This window comes from Stigmatopora nigra, chromosome 4, assembly GCF_051989575.1.
Source record: "Stigmatopora nigra isolate UIUO_SnigA chromosome 4, RoL_Snig_1.1, whole genome shotgun sequence".
Lineage (NCBI taxonomy): Eukaryota > Metazoa > Chordata > Actinopteri > Syngnathiformes > Syngnathidae > Stigmatopora > Stigmatopora nigra.
In genome coordinates, this window is record NC_135511.1 from 7,654,702 (window position 1) to 7,679,720 (window position 25,019).

General features: G+C 40.4%; 4 protein-coding genes across 7 annotated transcripts in view; 2 read left to right on the forward strand and 2 right to left on the reverse strand.

The window, feature by feature from the left end:
* Positions 1 to 13,447, reverse strand: part of clip1a (CAP-GLY domain containing linker protein 1a) — a 29,741-nt gene extending 16,294 nt beyond the window's left edge. Inside the window, exons 1-10 of the mRNA XM_077714664.1 lie at positions 13,287 to 13,447; positions 9,996 to 10,282; positions 8,735 to 9,267; positions 7,693 to 7,817; positions 6,801 to 7,017; positions 5,855 to 6,052; positions 5,144 to 5,235; positions 5,013 to 5,073; positions 1,624 to 1,728; positions 55 to 786 (exon numbers count right to left, since the gene is read on the reverse strand). Coding sequence (XP_077570790.1) covers positions 55 to 786; positions 1,624 to 1,728; positions 5,013 to 5,073; positions 5,144 to 5,235; positions 5,855 to 6,052; positions 6,801 to 7,017; positions 7,693 to 7,817; positions 8,735 to 9,267; positions 9,996 to 10,086 — 2,154 coding nt within the window. The 5' untranslated portion in view covers positions 10,087 to 10,282; positions 13,287 to 13,447. The remainder of the gene's footprint in view (positions 1 to 54; positions 787 to 1,623; positions 1,729 to 5,012; positions 5,074 to 5,143; positions 5,236 to 5,854; positions 6,053 to 6,800; positions 7,018 to 7,692; positions 7,818 to 8,734; positions 9,268 to 9,995; positions 10,283 to 13,286) is intronic.
* Positions 13,448 to 13,705: 258 nt separating this feature from the next.
* Positions 13,706 to 19,461, reverse strand: zcchc8 (zinc finger, CCHC domain containing 8). The gene is made up of 14 exons (XM_077715009.1): positions 19,250 to 19,461; positions 19,117 to 19,156; positions 18,972 to 19,046; positions 18,564 to 18,666; positions 17,880 to 17,957; positions 17,481 to 17,584; positions 17,304 to 17,369; positions 17,147 to 17,207; positions 16,725 to 16,855; positions 16,506 to 16,648; positions 16,183 to 16,289; positions 15,960 to 16,046; positions 15,476 to 15,587; positions 13,706 to 14,999 (listed from the first exon to the last, which is right to left on the reverse strand). Exons 1-14 carry the CDS (start codon positions 19,440 to 19,442, stop codon positions 14,083 to 14,085), a joined length of 2,217 nt encoding a protein of 738 aa, XP_077571135.1. The 5' UTR covers positions 19,443 to 19,461; the 3' UTR covers positions 13,706 to 14,082.
* Positions 19,462 to 19,712: 251 nt separating this feature from the next.
* Positions 19,713 to 22,091, forward strand: LOC144195398 (uncharacterized). Its single transcript, XM_077715010.1, has 4 exons — positions 19,713 to 20,117; positions 20,522 to 20,657; positions 20,730 to 20,863; positions 20,940 to 22,091. Exons 1-4 carry the CDS (start codon positions 20,004 to 20,006, stop codon positions 21,585 to 21,587), a joined length of 1,032 nt encoding a protein of 343 aa, XP_077571136.1. The 5' UTR covers positions 19,713 to 20,003; the 3' UTR covers positions 21,588 to 22,091.
* Positions 22,092 to 22,297: 206 nt separating this feature from the next.
* Positions 22,298 to 24,795, forward strand: LOC144195399 (cip1-interacting zinc finger protein-like). 4 transcript variants are annotated; one of them, XM_077715012.1, is made up of 8 exons: positions 22,298 to 22,678; positions 22,773 to 22,861; positions 23,291 to 23,337; positions 23,439 to 23,582; positions 23,673 to 23,767; positions 23,832 to 23,910; positions 24,356 to 24,460; positions 24,532 to 24,795. In XM_077715012.1, the coding sequence occupies exons 1-8, from the start codon at positions 22,644 to 22,646 to the stop codon at positions 24,649 to 24,651; spliced, it is 714 nt and encodes a 237-aa protein (XP_077571138.1). In that variant the 5' UTR covers positions 22,298 to 22,643; the 3' UTR covers positions 24,652 to 24,795. The 4 variants fall into 4 exon arrangements, with proteins under 4 accessions (XP_077571138.1, XP_077571140.1, XP_077571139.1 ...); XM_077715014.1 differs by having other exon boundaries at positions 22,298 to 22,500; positions 23,296 to 23,337; positions 24,532 to 24,793; XM_077715013.1 differs by having other exon boundaries at positions 23,296 to 23,337; positions 24,532 to 24,792.
* The last annotated feature ends 224 nt before the right edge of the window (positions 24,796 to 25,019 follow it).

Sequence of the window (25,019 nt, forward strand, 5' to 3'; positions counted from 1 at the left end):
AAAATACAGTCAAATCATTTGTTCTTAACAAAAGTAGTCGTGAAAAAAACTCACCTCAGTATTTTGTAAGCCGACTGCCTTTTGAAGATCTGATTGCACCTCCTGGTTGCTTTGGGCAGAACAGGAAGTGCGAACCATTTGAAGGACCATCTCTTGGGTTTCTCTATCGACCTGTGCTTGTCGCAGCAACTGGGCTCCCTTCTCCTCCAGCTCTTTTACCTTGAGCTCGGCAGCATGAAGCTTCCCAAAGACATCCTCCATCTCCACCAGGTGTTGGTTCTCGGCTTTGTCCACACCGGATCGCAGTGCATCGTCCAGGCGATCCTTGTCTTCTGCCAGGGAGGCCAGTCGCTCATTCAGGCGACCTATCTCCTGAGCATGGGCAGCGGCGGCTTGGTCCACAACCGTCTTGTGTTCCATTTTTATCCGTTCCAGGACCTCTTTGTTGTCCTGGTCCGCCTGACTCAAGCGCATGCGCAGTTGCTCGTTGTCGCCAGAGAGCTTGATGTCCGAGGCCTGGAGCTGAGCGGTCGCTTCGGCATATGCCTTTTCTTGGGACTCCATCTTCTCCCGGAGCTGGGCCAACTCCTCCCGACGCTCGTTTTCCAGCGAAGCCAGTCGGTCCCTTAGAGAAGTGATCTCCTCAAGAAGGGGAGAGACCCCCTGGGGGTCACCAGAAGCTTCTTGGGAACAGACACGGAGTTGCAAGTCGGCGACCTCTCGGGTGCGAAGCGATAGGTCCCGCTCCAATTCCATTATGCGGGATCGTTCTGACACAGTGGCAACCTTGAAAAGCAGACATCTTTATGTTTAAAACGATCCCTCAAAAAAGTCTTTCTTGATTAATGGTACCCTTGTTGGGTGAATGAACAGGGGAGCTACAATTCGGAAGGAGAACAAAATGAACCAGAAAAAAAAGAGTTTTTTTAGTTTTGTAATTGATTGAGTTTGAATTAATTGTGTTTGCAATGTAATGACTAAGTGTTAGTGATTTCAGCATACACCTTAAATCCTCCAATCAAGCTTGTTAGAATAGAAAACACTGAATTCCAACTGTGCAAAGGCTGTTTTTTTGTTTGTTTTGTTTTACCTGGTAATATTGCTTCAAAAAACAATTCATAGTTAAATACTTCTTTACAACCTCTAAAATAAAACATTAAAAAATAAAATAAAAACTCTGTGCCCAACAACAAGATAGTAAGAGGTTTCCAGGAAATTGACAAAATCATTTTCCAGAGAAAAGACTGAAATATATCTCAATCTTTTTCCCCCCACATCAACTATTTGAATGTGTGCATACTCTAAACAGGCATTACCTGATTAAATATACCCACTTATGGTCACCAAACAAATATTACACTAATAAAAAATTGCATTTCTTCCCATACTCACGTTGCAATGAACAGAAGATTTACAAATCTAAACATTCTTGGGGGTCAGGAAAGTAGGAAAATACCCAACAAAAGTGGCCTAGTGTGGCAAAGTGACACCATGAGCTGACCAGATCGATCATATTTGAAGATAATTCAATTTCAGACAACACTGTACCTACCTACCCCTTGCGCAACCCACACAAAGGTCGCCTGTTTCCCCCCTACTCTAACACGGAGCGGTATCCATTACCCTATTGTCTTCTAAGTCTCTTTGGAGCTTCTCAGCTTTGGTCTTTTCAAAGTGCAGGCTCTGTTCAAGCTCCTGAATGTGGACATGCTCCAACCTGGTCTGCGTCTGTTAGTAAAAAAGAGGGACAGAGAAAAAGACAAGAAGGAGAACACACCAGTGCCACAATCACATGCTAGAACAGCACAGAAAGGTCAGTGAAGTAGATCAGTCAGAAGCCGACTGGACCGATGGACGGGTGGACTGATGGAGCCATGCATGATCGTTGAGGAAATGAGAAGACAAACCAGCAGTTCACAACATTTGGGTTGTACAAAGAAGAAGGTGAATAGGCAAGCAGGAAAAGAGGCGTTAATGTTAATGTGAAGTTTGGATATTCGGATGCAGCACTTTAAAAAGGAGCAGTATGTCAGACTGTTGGTTAAGAACTGTACTGCGACCAGTATCAAAATATTGAATCACTCAAGATCTTCTTTCACTTTGGGTTGCCAGACTAGCGCTTTACAAACGGAGAATCATGCAGCGTTATGCCATCATCGCATTTCAGTTAGGAAAGACAGAGGTAAACAAAGCAGGCATTGACGTTAGCAATGATCAGGTGAGCTTAGCAAGGTAGGTTAAGACAAGAGAACCCCCAAAAAAAAAAGATGAGTTCAACCTCCAAGTTACGAAGAGAACTACAGTGCTTTTCTAGACAACTTATCAGCACAATGGCAAATAATAATTCATTTTTTTTAAAGGGATTACGGGAAATCTGGATAAAGATGCCATCTTTGCCACTGTCAATTGACCACAGAACAAAATGTCAATGATCACACTTTTCTTAACTAACAGCACAATGCCACATAATATAGTATTTCCTAATGCACTGATAGTATCAAATAAAGATAATTTTGTTCTTTCATCCATTTCAATTATGCACTAACTTGTATGTATGTATATATACATACATTCAAGTAAAGATGACCAGCAAATACAACGTTAGCAGTTTCAGGAATCCTCAATCTCAGATTAAACATCAGATTTCAACGTATTCAACTGAAACTAAAAGTCTGAGAAGTGAGGAAATAAAATCATAGGAACACATTGAATGTCACACTATGTGGAACGACTAACAAAAATGGTGACACGTCAGATTTCCTGTAACGTGGTCATAAGACTTTAGCAGCTCAAAATTGGCAATATGTCACACTACACGAGGTGTTGGATTCTCCACCTCAAGACGTCAGCCCCCTACAGTCCACAAAAAAACATTTAAGATGCAAAAGAGAAAAGGAAAAGAAGTTCAAAGACGTGAAGACAAAAACACAAAGGAAAAAATAAAATGTTCCTATCACATTGATATGTGAAAATACCATAACAGGTTAAGTTACAAGGTCAGAGAAATGGTTAAACGTCCTCATAAGCAATTGTAAACCTGGGAAAGAGGCGTATAATAAATAGTCCCCCGCCTAATTGAATTAATTAATTTTGTACTGCACAGAATGCCAGTGCAGGGCCCTCCCTAACTTTAACCCTACTAAAAACTAACACCCACGATATGAGGAAACAGTAATGTGAATCAGAGTTTTTGTGAAAGCACTATACAGTGTTCCCTCGCTTATCGCGGTTAATGGGGTCCGGGACCACCCGCGATAAGTGAATTTCCACAAAGTAGGGATTCCCCTTCAAAAATGCTTTCAAAATTTGAAAAAAATATATATATATACATTTTTTAATTAAAAAAAAGTTACCCCCCTGTATACAGTACACCATATAGAATACGTGTAGAGAGAGTGAAATTCATGTTATAACAAAAAAAACTGTAAAATATGTTCTTTTAATGTAATATTTGTATTTTTTTTCGAAAAAAAATCCGTGAAGCTCTGAGTCCGCGATAGCCGAACCGCGAACTAGCGAGGGAACACTGTAATATATTTTAGGTGTCTGGAAAGGTGGGACAAACTGGGGAGCAACTCCTGTGATTCCATGTACATGCTATAAACAACATGGGAAGAAAATGAGAAAACTAAAAAAATCAAATCTAAGGGACAAGGACAAGAGTGAAGAAAAGATGATGCTGTAACATCACTTAAAATGAGCCAAATAAGTACAGCATTAGTGGCCAGTTTGCACAGAACACACATTTGTTGGACCTTTTTTTAGTTGGGCATTTTTTGAGGGGGTGGGGAGGGGGGCAGTGAAGCTGCATGCACCTTTAAGAAACGGTTAGTGCACACATTCTAGGAAGGAAAAAGGGGTAAAAAGGTGCATCCTAACCCTGATGGTCTGGTTTTAAAGCTCTAGTCTGAATCCTTCTGATTAAAACCAAGTCGGTTGTGCCGCTGTGGAAAAAATAAATGAAAAATCCAGGAATCAGATAAGCTTCTACAACAGGTAGCTTGACACCTAAATATCATTTCAAATCAGTAGAGTGATCTGAAAGTAGCTGTCCATGTTCGGTAATTGTCAAACCCAACTGATCAGGACATGAAATGGTCCAAAAAAAACACAATACAGATTTTGACATAGAAATGCCAACTCATTAATCAGCAATTTGGGTAATAAAGAACCCCAAACAATTGTTTTTAAATGACAAATGTGTCTATTTATGACTGTACACACAATTATTAGTAGCTGTAATAGAATCCCAGGGCCGTTTTTTACTCATACCCTGCCATTTCGGAGTACCCGGGCAGTTTCACATTGGCATTCGTACCCAATGTTTGGCAACCATACCGAAATACTTCATCTATCTCAACAGCCCCCAACAAACTCCTCCTATGTCAGCAATTTGGCTGACAGGGTTGCTGCTTCAAGGTCACTTTAGTGGTGAAATGGGACATAAAAGCAGTTTCCCTCTAAGTTTGTACCACGCCAATTTCATGAAGCTTTCTTAAATGGTTGTTAAAGATTGTCAAAAACAAAATCTCAGAGAGAGAGAGTGTGACGACAAGGCAAAATGAATGAATGTGGACAATACAAATAACTTATTGAGCCCCGAAAATATTGTTGTCCATGGTATGTAGATATAACAATTATCTTGACAAGCCTAAAGGCCATTTCAAAAATAACGGCAGCCGGGTATGAAAGGGTGTTGAAGGAAAGGACGGTACAAAGGGGAAAAAAAAGAATGGAGCCCTTGTTGGGCTGACACACATGAAGAGCATACCCTCCAGAAAGTCTATTAATATAGTCCCAACAACTAATGCATTTATGTTTTCATGCTTTGAAGAAAAAAAACAACTTTTCTTAGTTTAAAGATTAGGTGAGTATTTTAATAGCTGTGTAAAGAGGTCTACTAGATTGGATGGGAAATGTTTTGATATGCTTTTTGTCAAGCACTGAATGTATGAAATCATCCCAAAACAAAAATGGAACACATTGATTGCAAACATGTGTTGAGAACTTACCTCAAGGTCCCCTTTGGTGATGCACGCTTCCTCAACACGAAACTGAAGGTCCTCAACCTTCCTATTTGCAGAAACAAATGCTTAACTTGAAACCTTGTTGACAGAGTGCTAAATTCAATACCGTGGCTTACCTCCGCTCTTCCTCCAGCTGATTGAGTAGCTCGACTTTTTCTTTATCGGCCGCTTCCACCAAAGCACGTAATTGATCCATCTTGGCCTCCATCTTTCAGAAGGATAAACAAAGACAGCATAAAGCAAGAGAGCATAAATAAGACTTTGGGCAATGCTGACTTGAACTTCATAAATAAAGCAACACTTGAACAACAACACTACTTTGCAGTTACTTTTGTGTTCAAATACCACTAAAGCACTTTATTCGTGTTTATTTCTAGCATGAGATTCACTCAAACACAGGAATAATCTTTGGGGGGCAAATATTGTTATATAGTTAAAATACAGTTTGAATCATTGATGCCCCTTAAATATCAACTCTCTTCTACAGAGAGGCCTCTTAGACCAAATGTTAACTCGGGCCAAGTCCAATCTGACATGCAAATTATGAATGTACGCTAATAAGGGTGACTATCCAGTCCACCCAATGTCAGTCATTTTATACCTGACTCAGTCGGGCTATGCCTGCAATGCATTTTGCACAATAAAGTTAGCCATTCCATCCCATAATTATTTGCATGTCTGCCTGCCAACACTGTGCCTTTTGACGTGCTTGATGAGCCCACATGTGATGAGTCCATTGGAATTGTATTTAGTTTGACAAATATTGAACTATAATGTCATTTCTTGCTGTATTTCATTAATTAAGGGTTTTTCTTCATCTTAATTACCTGTTCTTGGTCATCCCTGAGCAGAGTGACTTCCTGCTCCATCTCTCCAGCGTGGCTTGTGGCTTTGGCCACTTCAGCCTTCTCCATATCCCTCTCCACCATTAACTGCTCAATGTGCTGCTGTTTTTCCTTCAAAGCCTCCTGTAAGGCGGTGGTGCCTGAGATTTTGCGGTTGTACCGGGATGATGTTTCCGTCAGCTGACAACAGGAGAAAACAGGTTTACATCAATATCAGCAAATGAAAATTAAGTAGAGCTTCACTATAACAATAAATCAATAATATATATATATATATATATATATATATATATATATATATATATATATATATATATATATATATATATATATATATATATATATATATATATATATATATATATATATATATATATATATATATATATATATATATATATATATATATATATATATATATATATATATATATATATATATATATTTTTTTTTTTTTAAACACCTGTTCATAAAGGTCCCCTTTAGAATTGGCTGGGACCAATCACAAATTACTGCTATTTGTAGCAAATTGAGTCATGCTACTTTCTTCCAAGTAATACAATTTTTTTATTAATTATTATTATTTTTTACATATATAATGTTTTGAAAAAAGCAGTACAGTAATCCCACAAATATCACGGCTTCAACTTTCATGGCTTCACTACATCGCAATTTTTTTTCTGGGGATTTTTTTTTTTTAATTCATAAAAATGTGAAAATCCACAAAGAAACTCACAAGAGGAAGCCACTCCCCTGTCTTCCATTTACTTCAAGGACTCAGCAAGTTATAAATAGGGGTGATCCTACTTCATGGTTTTCCGTTTATCGCACCCATGTCTGGTCTACATGATCCGCGATATTCGATGGATTACTGTATGCCCATTTGAATGTAATAGAACCCAATTTGACTGATTATTGAGTATCTCACCAGGCCTGTGCGGCTCGGCCTGGCACTGACAGACGAGGCAATAGAGCTCATGGTACTGATGGAAGAGGCGCTGGGGCTACGCTTTAGGCTTCCCGGTGTGGCAGCAGCTTTGCGAGTAGCCACCTTGGCTTTTGCTGGCGTGGTGCTGGGGAAGCCAATACGCGTGACCTTGTGCGCCGGCGCGAACAAGCCATACCTGGGCTGGCAATGGAAATATCTGCAGAAGAGACCAAATGTATAGCTAAAATTATCCGTTTGATTTAGTTTTTATTTTCCCAGACTATTACAATTGGACTTGCTCTATACGTATATGTCAACATACTGCAACCTAATGAATGCATTGGAATCTGTTGTAAGTTCAATTAAACCCCAAAACATTTTTTTGGTACATTTAGCAGCCCATTTAAGAAATCTGTGAAAACTGTGATTTATTCCATTGTATTACAGAGATCTCTAACAGGTTCATATAAGGTTTTAATAACATGCAGATGAAATGGAAATATTTGACATTGTTGTCATTCTCAGTGTTCTTGGTGTAATACACCCAGAAGTCAAACGGCCACTGATGGTAATGGACATTCAATCCATTGTGAGGACTAGCAGGAAATGATATTGAAGTGCCATATATAGTGATGGATGTCCAATCCATCTGGAAGGGGTCAACAGGGAATGATCACCAACATCTTTTCAGATGAAAACGGACTAGACATACGTCTTTGGCTATTTGTGCGTTAGTCTGAATTGTGATTGAAGCTTCCTTCAAATCTCCTTTGTACTTTTATATTGGCCCCAAAAATGTTATGGAGTGACCCTTGGCATATTTGGAATTCAAGGCAACCCTATAAACGCCGAAAGCAGACATTTTTAAATCCATGAACCCTTTGAGTTGTACCTTGTTCCTGCCACGGCGCCATCATTCTTCCCCAATGGTTCATCGAGTTCTACACCGCACCACTCGCCTTTTGCAAAATCTGTGTCTCCGATAAAGCGAACCACTCCTGCCTTGGTTCCGCCCACCTGAGGGGAAACAAGAGAGGCGGGTAAACGTGAACTCGCATTCAAGCCCTTACATAGTCCAACATGTTTAAAGAAAATCAACATCACAAATTTCTTACAACTACAATAACAGGGAAAATAGTTGTAGATTAAAAAAGACACTGTATGAGATCAATAGATTTTTTGTTCCTCTTACCAGCTGAGGTAAACGTTAAGAATTGATCAGATGGGTATACAGCTCATTAGACAAATTTAATCTCTAACCCAAACATAATTGAAGGCTTTGTTCTTTTTCTCATTGGTGAACATTGGGGGATGTTTCCTAAAACATGCCAAAAATCAAGAGTTAACTGTAATCTGCTTTGCCAAAATAAAATCCTAAAGGACACCATTCGATTTAAAAAGGCCGTTGACCCACATATCCAACGGTAAATTGCATTTGACTATAAAAAAAATAAAAAAATAAACAAGTTCAATTAAAGAAACCATTCTGAAATATTGGCCAAACTTGAGTCTTCATATACATTGATACAACCAGGCCATATGTTTATCTATTTTCTATACTTAATACTATCAATTTTAAAATGTAACTACATTTATTTCAGGTTTGCCAGCTTTTAAAAAATAAAAAAATCAAAATTTCCGCGGGGAAGAAGCATCAAAAATGGATGTCCATTTTTTTCCATCCATTATTTCTAGTTGTTTATCATTTATTATTTTGTTACTTCATGCTAATGACTATTGATATCCTTTGTAAAAACATTGGAATCATATTAGATTGTATGACAACATTTGAAAAGCATATTTCAATCATAAAAAATAAAAAAATCCATAGATCTGATTTGTAATTTAACCTACTATCTCAAAGTATGACTGCACATTGAAAATACTAACAGGCTAAAGCTATTGTGGCGAAAACAGACAATGACAAAATTTACCAAGACACGGTCTCCGATCTTGAGCTCTCGTTCTCCTTTCTTAACCGAGCCACTCTCTGACAGGTTGGAGACGGAGCCGCTGTTGGCACATGCCAAATTTGAGGATACAGCGGCCGGCGTGGTGGAAGAGTTTGAAGTAGAGGCCTTTTTGGCTGCTAAGGATTTGCTGGCGGGTACATGGGAGGCCACGCTGCTAACCGACAGGGTGGGTGAGGTGGCACGGGAGGGCGGCGCCGTCTGATTGCCGTCAACTTCGCCCTCGGTGCGTGACAGTTTAGATGGTCGGGTAAAAATCCCTCGAAGGGCCTCGCACTGAAAGTAGCGCACACCCGCCACCGATCCGTCGTTCTTCCCGATTGGCTCGTCCAGAACGATGCCCGCCCACTGTCCCGGGGCGAATTGGGTTTCTCCCAAAAAGTGAATAAAGCCCGGTTTGGTGCCGTTGACCCAGACGCGCTCTCCCATTTGGAAGTCATCATGATTGGTGTCTTCCAAGCCAGGAGCTGATTTGTCTGTTGCCGAAGCTTTAATTCCTGTAAGGGGAAAAAAAATAAAAATGACCAAGTCTCCATTCATCAGGATCAATGACAGCTGAGAGCACCTATGATGTTGATTAGTACTGTATTTTTACGACTATAAGGCGCACCGCATTATAAGGCGCACCCTCAATGAATTACATTTTTTTTTCCATATATAAGGCGCACTGTCTATTTTGGAGAAAATTTAAGACTTTTAAGTGCGCCTTATAGTCGTGAAAATACGGTAATTGGTATTGACTTCCAGGTATGAAGCACTCACTACTTTACAGTCATCTCTAGAGCCAGCCATTGTTGATGTTTTGGATTTTTTTGTATAAAATCTTGCAGTGGGGGAGGAGCTATATGATGGAAGATTTTGTAAACTAAGATGGCATCTGTATATTTAACAGTATTGTTTTAGTTCAGGCGTTTGTATTTTTTTAATATCCGACAGTGGTGGTTTTTCGTTTTTGGTTTTCTGTTTTTCCCATATATAAGGCGCACTGGATTATAAGGCGCACTGTCTATTTTGGAGAAAATTTGAGACTTTTAAGTGCGCCTTATAGTCGTGAAAATATGGTGCCAACAACCTACTATATAAATAATTTCAATAATCCTGACTGACCTGAAACATGAGAGGTTTAGTCTGATTTGACTTCAGACATTGGAATCAATGGGTGTTTTTGCAGAGTGTAAAATTCTGCCTTCAACTGTATGTTCAATAAGCAAAGTATGCAGGCTACCTGTGACAGTGCTGATCTTGGGTACGGCAGTTCCTGCTGCCTTTGCTATTTTACTGGGTCCTTTGAGCCCAGTGGTCTTGGCAAAGCTCATCCTTCTTCAAATGATTAGCTGGACGTGTGAGGTAAATGTCCGTCAAGGGGCTCACTCCCAATGTTGACCATGTAAGCCACCAGGTGAAGGCTGTGGGATGGTGATACGAAAAGAACAAGAAGAGGGGAAAGAAACTAACAGGAAAGGGGAGTAGGAAGTAAAAAAAAAAAAAAACAGGGCTTCCTGGAAGGGGCACCTTGAGGGAAGAAGAAAAAAACATTCATTAGGGGTCGAACTTAACCATCCACCCAAAGAGCAAGACTGTATTGTAGCTAAGACTTTACTAGCATTATAATCGAGTACTCCGTACAGTGATTTCTTGCCGCGGTTATTGGCCTAAAACCCATTTTACAATAACAACAATAGTGAAATACTTTATAGTTTTCTAATTTACTAAATTGTTATTTTTTTTGTCTAATTCACTTTTTAAGCCACAGATCATTAATTCAAATACATAAAACAACAAAAACAATAATTATGCACTAAGCACAATGTTAAAAGATAAATAATACTGTATTTACTCGCATATAAGCCACATTTGTCGGACAAAAAAATGACTGAATCGAGTGTACGGCTTAAATGCGGATAAAAAGACGACATGCTTTTAAAAGTTTAAATAATATTAAAAAGACACCATAAAAACATTATGGCTATTCACCTATTGCAACAGGTCTTAGAAATAGGTTCGATAAATGAGGTATTACTGTAGAATCAAATGCAATGTATTTATGAACTATTGCACTTGATAACGAGATGATTTCATACATTTGTACAAGTGCTATAAATAATGTGCACAATTTGTTTTTCCTGGAAACGTTCCATGGGAGCTGTCTATGTTTCTGCCACATTGCACGTTCTCGCAAAAAAAACGTCGCCGTTTATCCTTGATCACAGTAGAACTGTGAAGCATTCGAGGATGAAATTTACGACATTAGATTTACAAAATGAGTATTGTCATAGTAAGAATGGCATCCTTCCATTTTCCTGTTATGAGCCCTCATGGAAAATGTTTTGACACCCCTACGCTGGGGTAAATTAGGGTCATTGAATCATGCAAGGCAGCTTTTGTTGGAAGGCATGTTGTTCCTGTGAATGCATCAGAGGGCTTTTTAGATGCCTAAAAATACCCGCCAAAAGGCCAAACGATATACCAGCACAGTTATTGCCCCCACTAAACTCTCCTGGAGGTATCTGCAAGCTTCATCTGATGGAAAACATGGACTCGCTGGAAACTGTTTTATAATTTAAAAAAAAAAGATGGCCACATGGCTAGTGACAATCAAGGATTCAATTGTGTTCTGGATGAAAAGACAATAGGACTTTTGGATAAAAATAATTTCAAATGTCATTACCTTATGTCTATTTACGACCAAAGTGTCAAAGGCCACTTTTTTGTGCCAATGCTGAGAAGCATATTGAAATGGGTCTAAATTCAAAGATTGTTCCAAATAAGCACTTTAAATATAACCTTGTTTACTTTTTTTAACACATCTTTGAAGATACAATATTATGTGACGTTATCCTTCACACACAGCTGTAATTTGGATGCTTAGGCAGGTGTTCTTTTGCTTGCATGACTTATCGGAATTGTACCTGTTGCGAAATAAATTAAAAATTCAAATTTGACAAGCGATTTGACTACAACCTTTCGGAGGCTTCAATTTTACTCAGCAATTTTTTTCCGAGTCTGCAGTGCCAGTTTAGCCGTATATTTGAGTGCTTCCCAATATCCCCTGCAGCCTCAGATTAGCGCATGGCCAAAAGATTAACACGACTGTGGTGGGCAAGTCTCCAAGTTAAGTGGATCATTTCACTTGAGTGCTCACACACAGCATAACATGACTTCTATGGGCCACATTCAACATTTGATCGACCGTTAAATGGACAGGCCGCTTACTAGGTTTTGTAGTTTTATGCTGCGCAAGTTCTTTCAGGCTGGATCTGAGGTCATTCATCGCTGGAGGTGTTGGGTTAAAACTAGAGCGCACCGGTTAAACTGGGTCGGCCAGGGTGGCCAGCTTTCAATCTTCAGTCTCACTAAAAATCTTAGATTCAATTGTGGGTGTGTATTTTTATACTGTAAATGTCTGAGTGTGCCGGTAAAGAAATTGTCTTTTGTATTGTATTGTGTCAATTGTATTGTCTAATTTTGTTATCTTATTTCAACTGGATTGAATGCTTCTATTGAATTTTATTATTCAGTTGCTATCTTGAAGATACAACAATAGCCATTTTTAATTCATCCTGATTGTGCAGACCAGGTCTGTCAAACTAACTTCAGTTGCTGGTCGCAAATTTTTAGAATGAAACATAACTAAAATGCAGTTTTGGTTTTGAAACACTACATTACAAAATCACCCTGTTGTATTTTTGGGTTGTGATGTGAATTTTGAAATATTGCGGTAATTACTGCAGCATGACGTCAAATATTGGATGTTATATATATTGATATGCCTGAAAAATATTGCAATGAATGATCCTTCCCAGGTAAAATTTTCTGAATTCTTGGATTAGTCCAAAATAATTCCATGAGAAAGTTTCCTACTTTTTTGCAAGGTTTTTGCGGTCATGTGATGAAGAAAGGGGATTAAATTGTCGTCACATGATGTGACATTTCACTGCAAATAAACGTGGAAAAACGGGGCGTGCGATTACGTGGTTCGGGTTTTAGTAGTTCGCTGACGTTTACAGCGAATCGGGAAGCCAGTGGACGTCGCCTGTCTTTTAAGAAGCACATTTCATCGAGCTAACAGCTACATGTCATTAAAAAAAACATTACATTTTTAATTCAAATACTGCGGCAGCCCACCCGCGAACACAGAATAATAACGACCCCGGCGAAGTGTCACTCAAAGACAGCCAAAACTCTCCGCAATGTCACTCAGGCATCTCCGGGGGAGTCATTTTTCGCTCGTACCGTATACAAAGTACAATCTTTATACTGCGTAACACTCGTAGTATATTTTCAATATTAAACACAACGCCGATGTTACTTAGTTTGTCCCTAGAAGGGGTAGGCGAGGCCAGATCGACAAGCCGTAAGCAACGTACCGTTAGCCATTAGCCGAGTTGACGCCTCAAGAAAAGTCGTGGACTTACCTGGACAACTTCAACCTAGCGTCTACCCTGTTAAAGCCGATCTCTACTTCAATCGTATTGAAACAGCGACTAAAATGACTTGACGATGAGCGAATACTAACCTGTATATGCGTGCCGGGCTAATAAATCCGAGTCTTCCAAGTAAAGGAAGGAGTTTTATGGTTCCTGCTGCCCTGGCGTCTCACTCGGCCAACAAATTCAGTAGCCAGTCGAGGTTTGCGACAAATGTGAGTTTTGTCTCTGTGACGTTGCCGTAAGTGCGTGTGTAGATGATTATATTTGGGCTAGAATTCTGGTGCATTCTGTGAGTTGACGGGATGCGCGTAATCTCTCATCGGCCATTTTGCATCAGTACTATTAACTATACATTTACATAATGATCTTTGGGATTTCTACTTTGGAATGAACATCAATTAAACAAGTTTTGACGGATTGATATATTTTCATATGCAACGGATAATCTACTGTTCACTTGTACAAGTATTTATATATATTTTCAAAATCAAGCCTGAAACATACCCACGTTGATAGTCTTTAATTATAAACCAATATGCCTGTTTCCTCGGGCGTTTTATTTAAGACTGTCAAGATCATTTTTCAGTTTTGCCATTTGTACATGATTTGTTTTTTTCGAGAGTAGGTTGAACACATTTATTTGTGAAAAAAAATCTGATTTTATTTTTAGACCTCTTCCTCCATCGCAAGGCCACTCAGACAGGTTTACATTGACATTGATGGAAGCAGCAAAACTGCCTTTAAAAGAATCATGTCAGAAATTTGACAAAAGAATTTTTTTTTTAAAAAATGCAACACATGAAAAAAATGGAAAGAAGTGTTTGTTGCAGTAAATAAAAATCAGGTGAGCTAAAGCACACGCCACGATTGTCCTTTTTTTAGTCAGTTATTTTTCTTGGTTACTTTTCTAGGCGAACTCTTGAGCAAGTCTCTGATACGGAGGTACGTCCCCGTGCCTTCGGCCACTTCCGTGTACTCGGGGGTCTCCTCGAAGGGAACAATGCCCTGGGCGAAGTGACTCCGATGGGGTACGGCTGACACCTTTGGAGTAGCTGCATTTACATTCAGCGAATCTGGATTGGGGATCTGGGGACTGTCGTCCTGGGTTGCACACTGTAGACTCTCTTCTTGTGTTTCGAGTACAGCGGGACTTTGAGGGCTTTCATCCTGAGATTGGACTGGACCTGGACTTTGGAGCTGATCTTCTTTTGGAGAAGGCGGTTGAGGACTGTCTTCTTCACATTTAGATACATTGGGATGTTGGGTGCTTCCTTCTTTGGACTTGACTGAAAGAACATCATCAGGACTTGAGTCGTTTTTGTGTTGGGGTTCAGCCGAGCTCGGGCTGCCGCCATTGTGAGGACAAACATCTCCGGGCAAATTTTGATTCTCGTCCCGGCAGCCTTCCGTTTCAGAGTCATCTCGTGCAGCCGTGGACACGCTGGCCGACTGTCCCATTTTTGTCCCTTCGGTGGACGCCGTCGTGTTGTCGTTGGTGATCTCTGCATTCTGGAGCGCCGCCCAGATTAATCTCTGCTGTTCCTCAAGCTCCTCAAGCGTCAGCTCCTCCTCACTCCCCTCCATGGCCTCGTCCACCACTACCCAGCCGAGAGCCTTCATTGAAGAGGTGCCGTTGGTGGGCGTACGTGGCGGCGTGCTCTTAGGTAAGGGCGGCGGCGTGGGGGTGGCAGGTGGCGGGCCTTTCGGTAGAGGAGGCGGCGAGCTGAAGCTCGGTGAACCAATGGGCAGCGGTGCTTGGAAGTGGCCTTGTCGGCAGGTTTGGTCGGGGGTCCCGGGATCTAGCGGGCACAAAAATGCAATGTTTTGTTTGTACAACTATTTAAACCATAAAAAAGGAAGCATTTATTTCATGCACAATAAATCAGAGCACCCATGAGTGGTCTTCCATATAATAAAAAATGTCTTCAATTCTTTCATATTTATTTATTTTGTTATATTATATATTATATTTCCTGATTTATATATTTTCCCGATTTTCCCCTTTTTAAATCGATTGTCATTTTTTTAATCCTTTTTTTCCTGTGTTTTTAGTTTAAAAATCATTTAGTAAAATCTAAAAATATATATATAAAAAGCTAAAATAAACATTGTTTTAGATATATAAAAAATTAAATACCCATGGATTTTAATACAATGGTCCGGCCCACGTGAAATCAACAATAATGATATCTGCCCAATTTTCGGCCAGGTGATCAGATGCGGGACATTTCTATTCATGATCATAATGGTGGTTGTACCCCCAGATTATATTTACCTGAATCAATATCCATGTCGGAGTCGCTATCACGACTGGATTTGTGCCTCTTGGTGTGGTGTGGAGGAGACGAGCCCGACTCATGAGGCCTCTTGCTGCTTGGGCTATATGACTGTTGACAGACAAACACATGAAGGTCATTCATATTGTGTTGTCTCTCCCTCCTAATGTTCCAACACCCCAAAATTAAGGTAACCCATTTTCCCAATGTTTGGTTGACCGTTATATTTTAAGGACTCTATAACATGCAAAGACAACCAGGATGTGGCGGTGAGCTATGAGCTAACTATTAGTTCTCAACTCCTTTTCTTAAATATACAATTTCATTCAAAAGCTGTCAAAGCCCTTAAGTGCAATTGTGTAGTTTTATAAGCCTGGGCCTTAAGTCATTCACAATCATGACACTTTTCTCAGATGAATCACACACCCTGTTCAATCAGTTTTATGAATAATGAATGGTTCACCCTTGTGGCGTATGTGTTACCGTAGCAAAGTGGGTGGACAGGTAGGCGGCGTAGTTGTGCTTCAAGTGGTGGTTCTGTATGGGGATGGAACTGTAGCGCATAAACTCCTGCAAGGGAACAAAAATAAAAACAAAAGATAAATATTTGACAGCAGCTATAAAATGACAGAATATTGTTAAATATATTATTTAAGAGTACTTTAGTAGGAAAAAATATTTTTATTAATAAAAAAAAATGACTTACATCTTTGACCTTGTGCGGAGCGGGGACATTGAATCCAGGGAAATCCACCAGTTTGGAAATGTCATAAGAGATATTTTGTGGGCTGGTCATACTGTTGTCATTTGAAACTAGATGAGAACCAAACATAACACAATATGAAGATTGTTTTCTTAACAAAAAAACTATTGCAATCATTTTAAAAAGATAAATGTCTTTTGTTTGACTTTTTTCATCAATTAGAGAGTTGAATTTTCTAGTCAAAAGTTCTCAAAATGTGAATAATTCCTTCTAGAGAGAAATAACTGAATTCCATTAAGTTGCTTAGGCCAAGCAAAGAGTCATACCATTTCCATCGTAAAGCGTTAATCCCGACGTCTCCATCTCAGCTTCTTTAAGCCAACCGGGCGGGTATCCCAGGCGCCTCATGCGATAGATGAGAGGAGGGAGGGTGTTGGTCTCAAGTCCCAGTGCAGTCAGGAGCTCTTCACTGCACACAGAGCCATCACACATTTTTACAGACAGTTTTATGCAAATAGGAAGCGTGCGTGATGACAAATCCATACCTCAAGATTCCCGGCTTGTATTTGGCAAATCGTTCTTCCACTTCATCCGCGTGGTAGCGTTGGTTCCCAAGTCCTGCATGATTCTGGCTAAACTCTTTTCTTCTCTCATTAATGGCTGCCATGTCTTTAGGCTGACAACACATTTTTGACATCACAACAACATCTCCATCTTTTTTTTAACCCTATATGGCCAAAGGTGTCCTATTTAATACATGAATTTTCGGCAAGGTGATGATCTGGTCCTCCTATTTTAAATGAGGAAAGTTGTTATGATAATAATAAATAATGGCTATTATGCTAAGGACTTGTTGTTTTGCCATCGTGGACGTTGTCCAAGTCAACTCCAAGTTGAACGTGTGCCTTATAGTCCTGAAAATACCAGAATTGCTACTAATACTACTATTACCGGTGTGTTGACTGACCTTGGGGCAATCTCTCATTTGATGAGCACTTGAACCACAGTTAAAACACATTGATTTGGATCTGCAAGACAAATAACAATGATATCAAATACCCCAAAAAATAAAAAAAAAAAGAAACGATATGAGGATTTGGCAGCAGCACTTGTTTCCATCACACCTTTTGTCTTTCACGTCTATGTCCATCCCTTCCGTGCCAATAACTTGGGTGAAGATCTGTGGGTAGCTTTCTTTCACTTAAGGAAGTAAAATTCCATGAGGTATACACACACGCGACATCAGAAAGAGTATTCGAGGACCCAAAACTGATCTCAGGTCAGCGGTGTCATTAAGATACATTGGCACTCCCCATCCATCGGTGTGTTGAGGGTTTTCGTTGACCAGTGGCTGCCCCAGTTTGTCCACAGTGAAGTTGTTGAAGTACAACACGCTGCCTACCACCTGTCACACACACATACAAAAAAACACTGTACGTTTACTCTATTCCCAAATGAGTGACTCAAGTCCCAAATCACACTGGCTGGAAAATCTACTATTTGCTGCAAACCTCAAATGGAGTACTTTTAGAAAGAATATCAAAACAATTCTTTTTCAAATTGTTGTTTCATTTCATTGTGTCAGTCACCACTGAAGGTCTACACAAAGCCCACTTCAAGGACCGTCATTCAAAAAATCTAAAAATAGAATACACTATACCAGACTAAAACGATGTTTTGTGGGGTACAGATGCACTTACTTTAAAGGCTTCAGTTGTGGTTTTCCCACTTGTGGAAGACATCTTGACTGGGTCTTCATCTGTGGCAAATGAGGAAGGCTACAGAGGACACAGAGATGATTATTTTATTCTGTGTGCATTTATTTATTTATTTTTTAAATGGGCAGAACTTAAAAAAATACTGGGGCTGTAAAATTGCGTAAAACATTAACAAGTGCATTTCAAAGGACATACATATTTCCTATTGGCTCTAAGACAAATCCGCAGCCAAACAGTGACACTTAGTGACACCTATGATGGTGGTGACACTAATGATTGTAATATTGATTGAAGGTCCCTATGACATTTAACCGTGACACGGATTGAAAGATTATATGCAAGGATTCGTGACATCCAAATTCCCTATAACAAAGAACAACCTGTCAATAATCATAATGACGTCCTTAACATGTCTCAGTGACTGTTGTACCTTTTCCATGACATCATTGCTGAAACGTAATAAAAGCGCGACTTGGGAAGAGGAGTAGGTCAGCAGAGCCGAGCGAGAGTCCATCATGGACATGGACTCGCGCCTCCGAACTCTCCCAGCCGCGCGGTTGCTTTAAAATATAACAGTCTGATGCCTCGTTTTTCCTTTGTGCACGGTTGGTAAGTATGGGGATCTGTAACTTCAGACCCAACAGGGGCATAAAAAAAAAAACAAACCTGCGGCTTCGGGTGTGCTGATGCTGAGCGTTTGTGATTTCCATCTTTCTGGTGTCTCGTTATTACTCCATAGATGCAATCTTCAATTTCTTGACGATACTGCCTGAGACGTAAAGCAATAATCAAGGGAAGTGGTGTGAAAAAAAATTATGTTCTTAATACAAATCTGGATATTCTGCATCTACAAAACCTAACACGAGCTATAAATGTATTTAATTTCTGTGGCACGAGTGATTTGCAACTAGGTCTACAATGCATTTTCTTGTGACCATGTTTTCGCCTTTTTGCTACAGCAACAAGGCGATTTCCCTTGTAAACTGTTAACTATTATAATGTACAATGAAAATCATTGATTTTTTTGCATTCATTTCTATGGAAAAAAAACACTACTTTGAAACTGTAACTTACTTGGATATAACGCCGTTGGAATAAATAATTTGAACGATGGGCCCGTCAACGTTGACATCTTCTACGGTGATTCCACTGTACAGTAAACAACATTAAACCATTAACCACAACGTTTTGAAATAAAACCACTACTATGTCATGTCACCTGGGCCGGGTCAAAATCTTCAGTTTTCTCCTCAAAGCTTTATGTGAGCCCCAAGTTAAGTTTCATAGTCACATTTATTCAAGCTAACCACAGTAAGCAAAACATGCTAAAGGCACGAGCACTACAGCAAGGATATTGTCTTTCGTGAGCTTCTCAATGCATTCTCCGCACTCCTCCAGACGTCTGCGGAGCAGCCCGGTCTCTCCGTCATCGTCCTCCGGCTCAGATGTGATCTCGCAATCGGGAAATCGAACATGCGTGGGAGCAGGGGTAAAATCATCGAGTTGCTCAAAGAGCTGGGCATCTCCAAAATCCACTTCAGCCATTTTTTTCCCAGGATAACCCCTGGCCAAGAGCGTAAACGCATGAGCAATGAAATACGTAGTGTCAATTGGTCATCATTTGTCACGTGGGGCGATGTGACCCACGCTGCTTCTCTTATTGGTTCAAAGCTCAAAACCATCTTGCGTTGGAAAATAAACATATAGTGTACCTGTGTGTCTTTTATCAAGCAGTGGGGCCCCTTTGATGCATTTTATCGCTGACGCTGACTCTTATTTATACTCCTACCCTTTGTCATTTATACAACGTCTCCAATACCTCATGTAATTTTAAAAATCGTTGCAGTTAATCCCGTTTAAATCGCTTTCCCCGTCCAACCATATTATTCTCTCTTTGCCTATCTGCCAGTCCATTGGTAAAAATGTAAATAACAGTGGCCTGTAAGTCAAAAATCAGGGCATTTATTTTTGTCTAAAATGGGCGGATCCCGCCTTCAATACAAAACTCGGGGATTACAGAGTGACATAGTAGCTGTTATTATCTTCTTGATGTTTTCCGAATTACCACAATTCGATTCAGTTATCCGCTAATATTGTCAAAGGAATATGTCCAACTTTAACTATATTTCGTTACCACATTGGGACGGGGTCACAAGAAAAATACGTTACTTTTACCTGGTAAACGAGTCGTCTTTTACACTCACAGATGGTCCCAAAAAGGTATGCTAAACAGCCATTTTTGTTTGGGGCAAAAGTACAAGAGTACTAAAAACATGTATACTGTGTACTTATAAACCTATTCATTGGCATTATTTCAAGTATCTTGATGGCGATGAACAAGATTTTTTCCAGCCTCAATTTGTCATCCTTGAAGTGCATTTCTTACATGAGGCTCATTTAAAGAAGATCATTTTAATTATTTTGCAACATAACAATGAACCATTGATCATTTTTGAAAGAAATTGATTGATTCATTTTCCAAAACGCTTATCTTCTCAAAGGTGGAGGAGGGTGTTGGAGCCCATCCTAGTCAACTTCGGGCATAAAAAGACACAAAAAAACCTTTTGCCTCCATTTCTTTTATTGCTACAATAGATAAACATCTTTTTAAATTGTTCTTTCAGGGTTCGCTGGCATCTGTTCCTCTCTTTCTCGGCGGTGACCTCTTGGCCAACACAAACGTCCGCCTGGAGAACCATCCCAGGCATCATGCCAAATTTGCCCGCAAAGGCCTCGCCACCAAAATCTACTTCTCTTCAGGTAAACTCAACACAACAAAAGAAGAATCAATCCCGACGGATCTGGTTACATCATTGCTTCTTCTTTTGTCAGCCTTCAGGTTTCAGGGCTTGAAGGTGGGACCGTCCAATAACGGGTTGTGGTTCTACACTATTCACGGTCTTTTCCGGGTTGCCTTTGAAATGTACGCCAAGCGGGAGCAACTGGCCGTACTTGACAACTTTCAGGTAATAATGTTTTTTTTCTGCAGAAAAAATGTCTGTTTAGCAATCGTTTTCAGACCAATTCAATGAAATGTTGCAGGACTTGTGGAAGTCTCAAATGAGCGACAGCACGCTGAAATCCAGTTACAGCCTAAGCGTGCAGCTGGACAGACTGAATGCTGAAAATGAAACGCCAAATGAGCAAACACCCAAGCAGCTGCTGGAAAATACAAGTGGAAAAATACCATCGGACCACTGTTACTCCACACAGCAAAGCTCTCCGAGCACATCCGCTCTTGAACATAAACTCAGGAGCCTAAGTGATAAACTGGCTGCCGCAGATTTAGCGGAACATCACCTGGAGCCGGTGGTGCTCCTCTTGGACCACGCCGAGTGCTTCCTGGGCGGAACGGCGGCAGAACAGGACGCGGCGGAAACGTCGTTGGCCGGCTGGCTGGGCCGCCGCTTCGCCGCGGCCCACGCGGACATTAGTCGGCGAGTGGAGGCCTTCAAAGAGCACCACATCCAGAGGATCGAGGAACTGCCGCCCGCCGAGGAGCTGTGTGCGCAGCTCTTCCCGGACGCAATGAGGACCCTGTTGCTCAACTGGATGGGGCTGAGTCGGGATGAAGAGTGGGCCAAGAGGCAAAGCGAGTACCCCATCCTGCTACTCATGCTGGAATTTGCTAATCACAACCTCATCACCGGAGTGGCGCACGTGCTCTATTCCACTTTAATTTACAAGTAGATTTCCTAGCGGCTGAGTGGTTAGCACGTCGGCCTCATAGTTCTGGGGTCCTGAGTTCAAATCCAGGTCGGGCCACTTGCATGGAGTTTTCATTTTCTCCCGGGCTTGCGTGGGTTTTCTCCGGGTACTCCAGTTTCCTCCCACATTACCAAAACACACATAGTATCATAGCTGAACAATTTATATCGTCTCTAGGTATGAGTAGGAGCGTGAATGGTTGTCCGTCTCCTCGTGCCCTGCGATTGGCTCGCCACCAATTTAGGGTGTCCCCTTGGGGGTCCTCAACTTAATTTATCTCGTGGCCGTTGGAAATAGTCTGTGTGATTCTGGCACAATATCCCCGAAAAGGCTTATAGCCCATTCTTCTTTCTTTAAATCAACTGCTCAAAACATGAATATTTAATAATAGTATTTATGAATATATATTTGTTTCTATTGTATTGGCATTTCAGCCACTGTTGTTTTATAAATAAAGTTGAGTTGGGTATCCACCAGTGATGAAAATGCTTGGAAAGACTTTCACTTATTTGTTGTAACGTGACGAAACAGGACACAGACATGAAAATCGTTTTGTATTTTTTAAATGAAGGACTTAGTTTTCATTTGTTTTCCAATTCTAATAAAATATTTCCACAAATCCACTAAACACTTTTGTACTGTAGGCGGCACTGTGCGCTGTGACGTTGTGTACAATCTGCCATTAAATTCACAAAGAACGAGCCGAGTACATTTATGAAAATTACATGGAGCAATTTAGCCTTTGGTCGCTTTGACTATCGGGTACATTTAATTTAAAACACGGTGATAATAATAGATGTACAGCCATTTCTTAATTTATATGAATTCTGGAAATGATGAACAAAGCCTTTGGATGCTGTGTGCTTAGGACGATTTAAAGTCAAACAAAAACACGGTGATTATCAGTGCCTTTGCTTTTGAACATTTTTAATCTTGCCATCCAAGTGTACTATACTTTTTTAATACGCTCCGTTATGTTTCCGAATGCATAATTTATTGTTGTTTAAAATAATGCGATGAGTGTTCAAAACGAAGCGTATGACCATGAAACAACGACAGAAGAAAGCACACAGGTGCGAAAATATGAATACAAATAACTATGAATTGTGTTCAACGTTAATTTAAATGCGTTTAAAACGTATTTTGAATGCCTTGTCTTCTAATCAGAGTTGAGGAGGCTGCTAACCTGTCAATCAACGCAGAAGAGTGCACAGGATCACGTGATCAATCAACGGATGATGGGTCTGCTCAACGAGGTTTGCACTCCCTAAAACTACAGTGATCCCTCACTTTTCGCTATCAATAGGGACCACAAACACAAATTAGAATTAGTGATGGGCCCATCTAGCAACACATTCCTTGAAAAAATATCCATCAAAAGTAAAAAAAAAATCATCTGGGCACATATTTGTGTACTGTATAATACCAGTATATGCATATTCAATGGTAAAAACACTTGAAATAACAATTAAACACGAAAATCACTCACTTAAAGCAACTAATAAGTCCACTGTGTCCAATTTTGACATTTAAGACAATGTTCTTGACGAAAGTTTTCAGAAATTTGAACAATTTTTGCACTTCTATCAGCCCATTATGTCAACGTTGACATTGTGAGGCTTGAGATAAACGTGGCTTGTGTTTTCACATGTGTGTACACATCTCAGATGGTGTTTGTCCTCCAGAGCAGGAGGGCTCGGGACAAGATCACGAAGCCATCAAAACCTCCGAGGTGACTTGCGCCTCTTTGGAATGTTGACCATAATGTTGCTCGGATGAGACGTTCAAAGACTGTGCGTGAGTAACAATTTGTTCTTTTTTTGCGTTACGCAGAGTGCGGGTTCCCTGAAGGTGACCATACAGCAGCGTGGCGACTGCCGAGAGTTCCCCCAGAGTGACAAGACTGACGCCAAGCAGCCGCTGGCGGGGGCGGGGCTTCACTGTCACGTATGCAGAGTGACGTGTCACTCCATGCAGGTGGTGACACGTCTCCTCCTACTGCATGATTTCCAAAAAGTTCCAGGATTGCCTTGACCATATTACGTCATTGCATCCATTTTTTTAAAGATGTTCGAGGAACACATGAGCAACTCGGATCATGTGACCAAATGGAAAGCGCTCACGCATTCCGTCGACGTCATCACGCACACGCTCGCCAACAGGTAGGAGGACCACACGTGAGCCAAAACACGCCAAGATAACGTAGTTTGTACGTATGTCCCGCAGAAAGTGGCGTTGGTGCAACATATGTCAGAATCACTTCAGCGATGATGTCATCAACCATCGCCAAACCAAAGAACACAAAGTGAGGTCATCCGTCAACCCTTCCCTTTAATGTAAATGGATGCCATGAAATCCGCCATTTTGACTACAGGGGCCACAACAACGACTATGACTGTAGACAAGAAATTAAGCAAAGTACAACAGTGCACAAACTCACAAAAATCTGTGTCGAAAAATATAAGCATTTGATTCTGTTTGTATAGTATGAAGGGGGCTACTAAGTGGGGGCTGGATCGGACCCCCTTGTAGCCCACGGGCTGTACATTTGACAACCCTGAATTGTGTGACACACGTGAAAACAATGAAGAGATTCTCTCGGTGCATTTTATACGGTTACCCATTTTCTATGTGTGGATTGTGTGTGGCTCTAGTGGGTGTTTCCATATGGTATGTGTCTAAGTCAACAACTGTTTTTGTTTGTCGATTCTTTGCATCGTCACTTACGCTTTGTTGGCACTTGCGTACAGGCGTCCAAGCATGCGTCACGGCCGTTTTGTGCAGCGTGTCGCCGACATTTGAGGACACCCCGCAAGTTTGTGGAGCACATGAAGTCAGAAAAACATAAGGAACAGGTCAGAGGTCAGATTTAAGGTGATATACGTATTTTGCATATGACTCAAACGTGTGCGGTTTTCCCCATCAGGTGCGTTTGAGCGAGGCTCAAGAGGAAGAGCTCATCACCGTGGACGCCATTGGTTGCTTTGAGAAGGAGGAGGAGCCAAAGCGAAAAGTAGAGCAGGGAGCTACTTCAAGGGTGGCATAAATGTAATTTTTGTGTCTTTATTATTATTATTATTATTATTATTGTTGTTTTGGCCAATTAAAATCTATGTACATGATTTTTTTCTTTTATGTCATGTTGAAATATGAACATTTTCTCGGTAAAATATTAAAATTGTGTGAAAACATGGAACTCAGCAAGTTTCTTTGAAGTTTGAAGTTTTAGCAACATTAGCTTTCAATGCCAAAAGAGCTTCAGAACTTTTACGGACTGACAATCAAATTTGAAAATAGGGGAAAAATCTTGTTTAACTTTTCAGAACCGTGTTACTTTAATGCTTATTGACATATTAGGGCCATTTTTAATGAAATCTTACATAGTGCTTTTAGGCCACTGCCCATGACTATGAC

Excerpts from the sequence above, each read along its gene's own strand:
- zcchc8 (XM_077715009.1), bottom strand. The coding sequence starts at position 19,442 with ATGGCTGAAGTGGATTTTGGAGATGCCCAGCTCTTTGAGCAACTCGAT. Across the intron at positions 19,047-19,116 it reads AAGATTTTGACCCGGCCCAG|TGGAATCACCGTAGAAGATG; the intron begins GTGACATGACAT and ends TTTACTGTACAG. Across the intron at positions 16,047-16,182 it reads CTCCGCACAAGGTCAAAGAT|GAGTTTATGCGCTACAGTTC; the intron begins GTAAGTCATTTT and ends GTTCCCTTGCAG.
- LOC144195398 (XM_077715010.1), top strand. The coding sequence starts at position 20,004 with ATGTCCAACTTTAACTATATTTCGTTACCACATTGGGACGGGGTCACA. Across the intron at positions 20,118-20,521 it reads TCACAGATGGTCCCAAAAAG|GGTTCGCTGGCATCTGTTCC; the intron begins GTATGCTAAACA and ends TTGTTCTTTCAG. Across the intron at positions 20,864-20,939 it reads CCGTACTTGACAACTTTCAG|GACTTGTGGAAGTCTCAAAT; the intron begins GTAATAATGTTT and ends GAAATGTTGCAG.
- LOC144195399 (XM_077715011.1), top strand. The coding sequence starts at position 22,644 with ATGACCATGAAACAACGACAGAAGAAAGCACACAG. Across the intron at positions 22,862-23,272 it reads TGATGGGTCTGCTCAACGAG|ATGGTGTTTGTCCTCCAGAG; the intron begins GTTTGCACTCCC and ends TACACATCTCAG. Across the intron at positions 23,768-23,831 it reads ACGCACACGCTCGCCAACAG|AAAGTGGCGTTGGTGCAACA; the intron begins GTAGGAGGACCA and ends TATGTCCCGCAG.